General features: G+C 40.6%; 1 protein-coding gene across 1 annotated transcript; it reads left to right on the top strand.

The window, feature by feature from the left end:
* Positions 1-2,040: 2,040 nt before the first annotated feature.
* LOC311001839 (NLR family CARD domain-containing protein 3-like) lies at positions 2,041-10,318 on the top strand (the record flags this gene model as incomplete). Its single annotated transcript, XM_083993018.1, has 9 exons — positions 2,041-2,135; positions 2,708-2,812; positions 3,308-3,412; positions 3,789-3,961; positions 5,990-7,787; positions 8,000-8,173; positions 8,667-8,840; positions 9,070-9,116; positions 9,516-10,318. The coding sequence occupies 9 exons, from the start codon at positions 2,041-2,043 to the stop codon at positions 10,046-10,048; spliced, it is 3,204 nt and encodes a 1,067-aa protein (XP_083849144.1). The 3' UTR covers positions 10,049-10,318.
* Between the last annotated feature and the right edge of the window lie 420 nt (positions 10,319-10,738).

Genomic DNA, 10,738 nt, shown 5'->3' with positions numbered 1-10,738 from the left:
AGAGACAGCTTTTCTAAAGGTAAATAAGATTTGTGCGCCCTCTGGTGGCCGTATTGAATATCCTGTTTTTTTGTTATTTTTCCCTTTTGTCCAATTTCTCACTGCATCATGACATAGAAACTTTTTTTTTTAAGTTTCTGGAAACATTTAAACATACTGTTCTAGGAGGGCTCTAACTACCTAATTTTGAAATGTATTTCCTGTCCTTTGTGCTGAGATCTGTATTACGGTGGTTTGACAAAAATGCTGACACACCTTGGGTGAAGAATCATATTGTATCCCCATACATGCTTAAAGATATTCCCTTTTTGGGCCTCTGCCAAAAATTCTGTCTGAACCAATTTGGATCAATTATTGTAAACTTTTGTTTGGAATAACATCCAAATTAGTCAAATGGGATATAAAGTGGCACTTAGATACAACAATTTTGCAGGTTTAACTACAGCAAAGAAAATGTTGATAAAGAGATTGGAACCACCACATGTTCTAAATGTGTATCTGTGGAAATTATCATTTTATGAAGTCCTGTCATTAGAAATCTCCAACGCCTGTGCTCAAATGGCAAAGATAGAAGCAATATAGAATTTGGAATGGGAAGCTAAGAAAGCACTGTTTTGAGGCTATACTTAAAAAAAAAAGTTATTTATGATTTATTTATATTTATATTATCATTATTATTATTATTATTATTATTATTATTATTATTATTATTATTATTATTATTATTATTATTATTATTATTATTATTATCATTGTCGCTAGTTTTCTTTTAAAAGGTGCAATAGGGTTGGGTCAAACCGCTACCTGAGGGTAAGTTGGAAAAGGGCAAGAATGTTTCCTGTCAGAGGGGTAAGTTTATGAGGGCACGGCCTAATAATTGCTTAGAATGTGAGAATGAATCCTGAAGACTACATTTCCCATGATGCAATCAAAAGTATGTTTTAAATGTAAGTAAAAAATAATAAGAGATTAGAGAAATAGAGATAAAGGCGATAAGAGAAAATAAGAGAAACCAAATTTCACCCCCAAGAGTTAAAACAATGTATACTGGTTCGAAACTCAATATATTTCCTACTTTACCGGAGTCACTTTAAACCTGTATGAATACACCGGATGAAAACGAAAGTAAAATCCACGAGCTGACCTCCGCTTCTCAGGAGCATCGCCTGAATGAAGACTTGAAAATTGAACAAGTAACGACAAGTGAAACATCCAGTACACAAGTGTAAGTTGCTTCTTGTTGTCCCTTGTTACTCTAAGGTCGGAGAAAATAAATTATAGCTGCGCGTGTCGTTGTGTGTTGTAAGTTCGTCGTGTCATTGATTTTTTAGGCTTGAGGCCTACTTAGGACATGTCGTCTTCTGAGCGATAAAGAGCTTTTTATATAATAAACGTAACTATCTTATTGATGTTGACGTTATTTGCGATGGTCCGTGTGGCTTGTTGCTATTTTTTTCTGTTATGTTATGGCCAAGCACAGACCGAGGTCTACATTTTGACAACTCCATTGGCTAGCGCTGCATGTTGTTTTTATCGTTGCCATTACTACTGCCTCGATAAGCCTAAACGATCAATACGTCAATGATGATCGGTGACATTGTGTGTGTGGTTGTTCTTGGCCTTTTTTGAACTGTGGCCTATTCCTTAAATCAAACAGAATGAATACATACCACCCCACATTCTGAATATTCACGTTGAGTGTTCATTATTATTCTGTCCATAATGTTTACTATTTATCTATTAATTATGTGATTATGGATGTAGTTATTATTATCTAAATTATACTATGTATTTAATTTCTAAAACAAATTTACCATCACCATCACACATGTCCTATGGAGCCATCAATCAAACAATTTTATCTCATCATAAATAAGGAGCCTGTGACTTCTTCTCTTTCGACAGACTACAAGAAGTTGTAAAGTATTTTTTCATAACAAAGACTCTAGGCAAGCTCACAGCCATCCTTATCTCTGGACAGCATGTTGCATGGATTATATTGCTACTCTTGTGTCAGTCTCTCGTTTTTTTGTAGCAGAGATGGCTAAGAGGAAGAGGGAGCCCAGCCCTCTCTCTGTGACACCTGACAAGCCATCCAATGAGACAAATGGCTCCAGCACAGAGAATCAAGACAGGTAATTTTGACCAGTTGTAGATGAGCAGGATGTGACGTTTTCAGATAAATCCATAGATTAAAATTTGTAGAGTCATTCATTCATCATTGATATTAATGATGAACCTTAAGTGATACTGTAGGAGCAGGAGTGTGATTGGGACTCCTGCTCTAATTCCCAACTCTAATTCCAAAAAAAAAACAGTGGGGTGTGTATGGAGTTGAGACTTGGGCGCATGTGGGTCTGAGGTAAGCACACACCCACCCACCTGTCATTCAAAGTAATGAGTTAATATAACAGTCTCTCCTCTTAGTTCACAGAAGAGAGCAGATGGGTCCACAAGTCCCAGTGCCCTCTCCATAAAGAGTGATGGATCCAAGTACATGCCACTCAACTTTACCCTCGAGTACCCAGAAAGGTAAATCTCTGAATTTAAATGTCTCTTGAAATGGATTTGACAGAACTGGACACAGGTTCCTCTGCCAGCCAGTCATACTGTTAACTGAAACAGGTCAAGATTTCACTCAGGTGAAACTGAATCTCTGTCTTTCTGAAAAGTTATTGTATATGTGGTAAATGACCTCTCCTCTTAGTTCGCAGAAGAGACCAGATGGGTCCACAAGTCCCAGTGCCCTCTCCATGAAGAGTGATGGATCCAAGTACATGCCACTTAACTTTAGCATTGAGAACCCAGAAAGGTACGTATCTCAAATTAAAGTATCTAGAAATTGGTTGATTTCACTCAGGTGAAACTGAAGCTCTGTAGTTCTGAAAAGTGATTGTATATTTATGTGGTAAACCTAGGGAGTCAATGACCTCTCTCTGAAGAGATGAGTTTAGAGAATAAATACAGTGACCTCTCCTCTTAGTTTACAGATGAGAGCAGATGGGTCCACAAGTCCCAGTGTCCTCTCCATGAAGAGTGATGGATCCAAGTACATGCCACTTAACTTTAGCCTCGAGAACCCAGAAAGGTAATTCTCAAATTAAAGTATCTAGAAATTGGTTTGACAAAATAGGTCAAAGTTCCTCTGCCAGCCACAGACTCGTACAGCTAAATAAACAAGCCAACAGGTGAAATTCAATCCACAATTCTGTCTTTAGAAAGAGTGATTTCATATGTAGTAAAATTGGGCACTAAATGACCTCCCTCTGAAAAGATGATGATTAAATAAAACAGTCTCTCCTCTTAGTTCACAGAAGAGAGCAGATGGGTCCACAAGTCCCAGTGCCCTCTCCTTGAAGAGTGATGGATCCAAGTACATACCACTTAACTTCCGCATCATGAACCCAGAAAGGTAATTCTCTCAAATTAAAGTATCTTGAAATGGGTTTGGCAGAACTGGACACAGGTTCCTCTGCCAGCCACAGTCATACTGTTAAAGAAACAAGTCAAGATTTCACTCCTGACCTCTCTCTGAAGAGATGTGTAGAGAGCCACCACCTCTCCTCCTAGTTGATGGGTCCAATACTCTCAGTGTCCTCTCCATTAAGGATGATGGATCCAAGCACATGCCACTTAACTTTGGCAAAGGGAACACTGAATGGTTACTATTTTACTAATATTACTATAACCAGCATCTCAGGGTCTGAGAAAATGGTATAAACACTTAACTGTTTCATGAGAAGTACCTTCATGTGCTAATTTTGGGTTGAATGTTTCTCTTCTTACAGTTGTTCATCCATCTGCTCAGTGTGTGAGGAGGATTCGAGGGATCCAGTACAACTCTCCTGTGGACACTGGTTATGTAAACAGTGTCTCAGCTCAGACTGGGACCAGTCTGATTCATTAGCAGGTTACACTTGCACAAAGTGTGGAAAGAAACCCAGAAAAGATCCCGACACAGGTAACTGCCATGTAGGGCTGCGTACCGAACTTCGGTTCTTTTGTGGCACCGACCGAAACGCTTCGGTAGTACCGAGTATCAAAACATGCCTCGTTTTTCGGTGCCAAGTTTCGGTACCCAGAGGTTAATCACGTGATCAAGATGCTGCCGGTGATCAGCTGTAACATTACGTGGTTGGAGCTTGCAGGGTGAACGTCCTCTTTTACCCGCACATGTCTTTTACGTCCTGTCCAGGGCGTCCGGGTTTGTTTTTGTTTTTTTATATAAATTCATGAAAACGTCCGGTGTTCATTGTTTTGCATGTGCTTAAACTTACTGGCGCTTTGTACAGAATGCTCCGGTATTTCGTTGCGTTTGACGTAATTCCCGAGAGGCTTCCTCTCCGTGCGGCTTCGCGACGCACACATACAGATTATTCGGCTATTTCATGTTATCAGCCCCTCCTGCCTCTTTCTGTCGCCTCTGTATGTGCGGCTCCGCGACGCGCACATACAGAGGGAGCAGACGTCGGAGCAGAGTCGGAGCAGCGTTGCCTCTGCTCGCAAAATGCTGGAGCGCAGCTGTAACAGGGGCGGACTGGACTCTCTGTGTTCTGGAGGATCACAACACGGCTGGCGGCCACCACGTCACAGTTTTGTTTTTTTTTGTTTTGTTTTTTACATAGGCCTATGACAGCAATGTTTAGAGGAGAGCAGGGACAGTTGTAACACTTTTTGCATTTTCCCTCAACAAATCAGAAACCCTTAGCCTATTTAAAAACCTTAATATGTCAACTACAACAAATATGTATGAAAGTGGGTTTAAGTAATATTTTCAGGTTGCAAAATTCATCTAAATATAATGACTGCAATGATCTACCTGTTGACCCTTAGAAAAGCTGCTGATTAAAATAGAAAAATACAACTCAAGATTTGTACCGTAATGTGAAATGTAATTTTAATTTTTTTAGAAATGATATAATAAAATTGGTATCGAAAAAAGTATCGTTCAGGAACCGGTATCGAAGTGAAGGTATCGGTATCGGTACCGGTATCGAAAAATCTTGATTGATACCCAGCCCTACTGCCATGTCATCATTAGTGTTTAGTGTCGTCTTTTTAGCTGGTCTCGTGCAAGACTTTCCTGGCATTAAAATTAATTAGATTAGCAGACAAACAACCAGATAAAGCAACGAAATTATGTACTTGTTTAGAAAAAGCAAGCTAACGTGTTTGATATTAAAGGGATAGTTCACCCTAGAATGATATTTCGCTCATTATCTACTCACCCTCATGTTGACTAAGGGCTGGAAGAATTATCAGAGTCCACCGTCCCTTCTCTTAGTTACAGGGGGTCTTGGCGTAGCAGTGAATTTCAATGCAACGGTTGCAAAGGGACACCGGAGCTCTTCGTAAAAAAACACACACAAAAAAACATCCAAATACCTCCATGATGCTCGTATGTAATGTCCGTCTTGTGCTGAAGCCCCAAATTGCGTAATTGTCCTGAAAAAAAATTAAATAAGTCTATATTTTAAGCTTGTTTGTAGCGGAAGCTTCTCGTCTTCTTCTTCTTCTCCTCTTCCTGGTCCGTCCAAATATCGCGTGATTCGCAGTAACCGCAATGACGCCGGCGCAAATCACGCGATATTTGGACGGACCAGGAAGAGGAGAAGAAGAAGAAGACGAGAAGCTTCCGCTACAAACAAGCTTAAAATATAGACTTATTTAATTTTTTTTCGGGACAATTACGCAATTTGGGGCTTCAGCACAAGACGGACATTACATACGAGCATCATGGAGGTATTTGGATGTTTTTTTGTGTGTGTTTTTTTACGAAGAGCTCCGGTGTCCCTTTGCAACCGTTGCATTGAAATTCACTGCTACGCCGAGACCCCCTGTAACTAAGAGAAGGGACGGTGGACTCTGATAATTCTTCCAGCCCTTAGTCAACATGAGGGTGAGTAGATAATGAGCGAAATATCATTCTAGGGTGAACTATCCCTTTAACCAGTTATTGGATTTTTCATCATGCATTTGTGTATTCCAGGGGACACAGATCGTCTGAAAGCAAAAAAAGAACATAAAAAAACAATGCAAAAGAAATTTGCCTCAACATCTGAAGGTAATAGTGGCCAACCGACTTCCCTGAACAGCATCTACACAGAACTCCACGTCACCAAAGGGGAGAGTGAAGGGCCAGATGATGAACATGAGTTAATACACCTCCAACGCAAACTGAAAACACACGCATCACCTAAAGATTCAGTCAACCTCAGTGACATCTTCAAACCTTTGCCTGGCCAAGAGAGATCCCACAGAATAGTCTTAACAAAGGGCAGTGCAGGCATTGGAAAATCCTTTTCTGTGCAGAAATTTGTTCTTGACTGGGCCGAGGATAAAGAAAATCAAGATTTTGATTTTGTTTTCTGTCTTGCTTTCCGAGAGATGAATTTGATTAAAGATGAAAAAAGCTTTCATCAGCTGCTGACCAGCTTCCACCCTGCACTCTACAGTTTCAGAAATTCAACTGAGTACACCAAAACCAAGGTTCTGGTGATCCTGGATGGTCTGGATGAAAGCAGATTTCAACTGGACTTTAAGAATAATAACACAGTAACGTCTGTCAATGACGTTATATCTTTGGATAACCTTGTGGTAAACCTGATCCAGGGTAACCTTCTCCCCAATGCAAAGATCTGGATAACTTCCCGTAGAGCAGCAGCCAATCAGATCCCTGCAAAGTACATCGACATGGTGACAGAGATCAGAGGGTTCAATAAGTCACAAAAAGAAGGATATTTCATTAAGAGATTTCATGATGACTTGGTTCTTGCTGAGAGAATCATTTCACATATCCAGTCTTCAGTGTGTCTCAACATCATGTGTCAGATCCCGATCTCCTGCTGGATTTCTGCTGCGTTATTCCAGGAAGTGTTCAATGCAGATGAAAAAGCTGAAACTCCTCAAACTCTGACAGAGATGATGGCACATTACCTGTTTGTCCAGACTAAACGCAGAAGCAGAAAATATGACAAGACGACAGAGGAAAATGTAGAGAACCTTCTGAAGACACATCGAGAATTCCTCCTGAAACTCGGCAAACTTGCATTTGTTCATCTGCAGAAGAACAACCTCATTTTCTATGAGGAGGACCTGGAGGACTGTGGCATTGACATAAAAGAAGCATCTGTCCACTCTGGATTTTTCAACACAGTTCTTCGAGAAGAAGAAATCTTCTCTCAGAGAAAGGTTTTCTACTTTGTTCATCTGACCGTACAGGAGTTCTTTGCAGCACTCTACGTCTACGACTGCTTCACAAACAAGACGACTTCACAAACAACAGAGCTCAGCAACTTTCTTGATCTGAAGGACAAAGAACACACTTTACTTGATCTTCTAAAGAAGACAGTTGACAAAGTGTTGGAGAAGAAGAACGGCCACCTGGTTTACTTCTTACGAATGCTTTTTGGCCTCATGGTTGAAGCAAACCGGAGAGTCCTGCGGGGTCTGTTGACATCACCAGTTGATATCCAAGATACCAACAAAAAAATCTTGACATATCTCAAATCCATCCGAAGAAAGGGCGTCTCTCCAGACAATTGCATCAGCATTTTTCAGACCATGGTTGAGATGAGAGACCAGAAAGTCAAAGATGAGATAACCGAGTATCTGAAGAAACCAGACCGTTCAAAAACTGAGCTGTCTCCCATGCACTGCTCTGCTCTGGCCTACATGCTGCAGATATCAAAAGATGATCTGGATGTATTGGACTTGAAGAGCTACAACGCATCAGATGAGGGTCGAAGAAGGCTGATACCAGCAGTGAAGAGCAGCAGAAAGGCAATGTAAGTTAACTTTCACTATCATATGTTTTCTGGCTTCAGTATTTCTTGAAATCCTGCATAGTGTATTTAGACATTTACAGGCTGCAAAAAATTCCTACTTCCATCAACGAGTGGACTGGTCCCTGAAGTTCTTAATGCATATTTTATGCTTATTTTAATACTGAGTTACAATGCATTCTTTGCATATAGTAACCCTTATTGTCCACCCTCAGTCTAGCAGACTGCAATGTGACTACAGAGTGGGTTGAACACCTGGCCTTTGGTCTCAAGTTCCCTGACACACCTCTACGAGAGCTGGACCTGAGCAACAATGACCTGGGAGATGAAGGAGTGGAGCTGCTCTGTGATGGACTGTCGAATAAATGTTGCGAAGTGAAGATACTGAGGTTCGTATTTACATAACAAATAGCATTCTCATTTGCATTGATGTATGGACAAGACCCAAACCTGAAAATCTGTCTTCGGTATTTGAATACATGTTGCACTGTTCACAATGTTCCTTTGCATTAGTGCCTGTCTCTTGTATGTAAACATCTGTCTTTCTTTTGGTCAGACGTTTTCTCCATCATGATTGACACATCCAGTTAATTATTTAACTTCTACATGCTCTTTTACTCCATTATAGTATTTGGGATCTCGGCCTGGAATGGTCTACTGAATGCCAATGTAGCCGATGTCATATCTGGCCCTCTGCATTGTGTTTCTCACGGCCTGCCCTAGGTGGGGTTTGATCCCACGACCTCCCGCACCGGAGGCGACGATGCTAACCTCTTCGCCAAGAGTTTGACAACTGCTTGGCAAGTTGGTTAGCACGTCTTTTATGGGTGGAGTGAGTGCACATCCGTTACACCAAAATAACCAAACACTGTGTTTTCTCAGGTTGTCCGGTTGTATGGTCACAGAGACTGGCTGTGTTTTTCTGGCCTCAGCTTTGAAATCCAACCCCTCCCATCTGACAGAACTGGACTTGAGCTACAACCATCTTGGAGAATCAGGAGTCAAGCTTCTCTTACAGCTGAAGAATGATCAACAATACAAGCTCAACAAACTCAAGTAATGAAATTACCAGCCATGTTTGAGACTGTATCACGGTAAAGATGCTCAGTGAGCTTGTGCTGCTGTTTATTTGAGTAACCAACTAGTTACTAGTAACAATAGATGTGTGCTCTAGATTTATTGTGGAAAGATCTGTACCTCTGATGCACTGATAACAAAGGTATTTGACAGAAACACAGGGTCAGTTGCATTGGTTAAGATTTTAACAAGTACCATTTTCTTCCAGTGTTTCCCATGGAGGAGAACACAGAATGAAACCAGGATTCAAGAAATGTAAGTACACAAAACAGCTCAAAGTCAATGGATCTATGCAGGTTTTCGGAAATCAGTAGTTATCCAGACTTTATGAATTTCCACAAAATTAACGTCAGCCACACACAACCATGTCTGAATTGTGAGTTGCTCTCGTGAGGCCAAACATTTCTATCACTTATCCATCCATACATTTTTTGAATATGAAGAATCCTGGCGATTCCTCCTTGAGAGATGCAAGGCCAATCTATTTGTACAGGCTTATCCAGCCATAAGAGGAACAAATAGAATATATTTTCAACTCACTCACTCCTCTAATAGGAAAGCATCAAAAACAACAACATGCAAGTGACAACACACAGGTTAAGGTGTTGTTCTCTCTCTTTGAAGAGACTTGAAATTGTGTTTTCTTACCTCCAGATGCCTGTGACCTCACTTGGGATCCCAACACAGCCCACAAGAACCTCCGTCTTTCTGGTGGGAACAGAAAGGTGACCTGGGTGGAAGAAGAACAGCCATATCCTGATCATCCAGAGAGATTTGATCCGTGGCCACAGGTGCTGTGTGAACAGGGTATAGATGGGCGCTGCTACTGGGAGATTGAAGTCTTGGAGCCCTTCAACATCGGGGTAACGTACAGGAGCATTGACAGGAAAGGAGATGTGGATGATTGTAAGCTCGGACAGAACAACAAGTCTTGGAGTCTTGCTTGCTGTACTCAAGGTTGTTTTGTTTGGCACAACAAGGAGCGTATCGATGTATCTTCCCTCTGCTCACGCTCCAGAAGGGTGGGGGTGTACGTAGATCAGCCGGGTGGTATTGTGTCCTTCTACAGAGTCTACTCTGACAGTCGGGTTCGCCTCCATACCTTTAAACCAACATTTGATGAAACCCTCTATCCTGCTGTTGAATTACGCACTCATTCCTCTGCATCTTTTTGTAAGCCAACGTAGAGATTTCACTGCATCATTTCAGAAATCACAATGAATTAATTGCTCTATAAAAAAGCAAATGCAAGGACAAGACTCAGACTGTATTATTTGGCAGCTTAGTTCCCACCTAAACTTTCAAGCACTTGACACTTTCACCCATGTTACAAAATATTGGTGTAATTGTGGATTAAGAGCTTAGTTTCAGTGACAACATCAAAAATATGACCATTTTGAAATCCAGCATAACAAGACTAGGCTCTGAATATATTTTTTTTACTGTTCAACCCATATAAACTTGAGAGGTTTTTAAGCTATACAGAAGCTGGTCAGCTTGTGGTGTCCAGGCTTCAACTCTCCACTACCTTCATTTAAGCTTTCACTTTATTTTGATATTATGCGTTTTTACATTGTTTTCTTGGCATGTGTTATATGTATGGGAGAGGATTAGGACCACTGAAAAAAAAAAAAAAAAAAAAAAAAAAGTAAGTTCCGACTTTTTCCTTAGAAATTTGAGTTTAAAGTCAGAACTCACTCAGTCTAAACTCACAGATGTATTTGCATAGTCAGAAGTGCCTGGTATGTTCTTTACTGTGTGAGATTTAAGTTGCAGACTGATATAATCCTTTGAACCTATGTGCGTTTTTGAGTATTGTTATAAAGAATGTACAAGTTTTACAATTCAGTTTTTAACCCCGGTGACATTTAGCCTTT

Source organism: Trachurus trachurus (genome assembly GCF_905171665.1).
Source record: "Trachurus trachurus genome assembly, chromosome: 18".
In the NCBI taxonomy this organism is placed as follows: domain Eukaryota; kingdom Metazoa; phylum Chordata; class Actinopteri; order Carangiformes; family Carangidae; genus Trachurus; species Trachurus trachurus.
The sequence above is the reverse complement of the archived record's forward strand: the minus strand, read 5'-3'. Positions and strand labels throughout refer to the sequence as shown.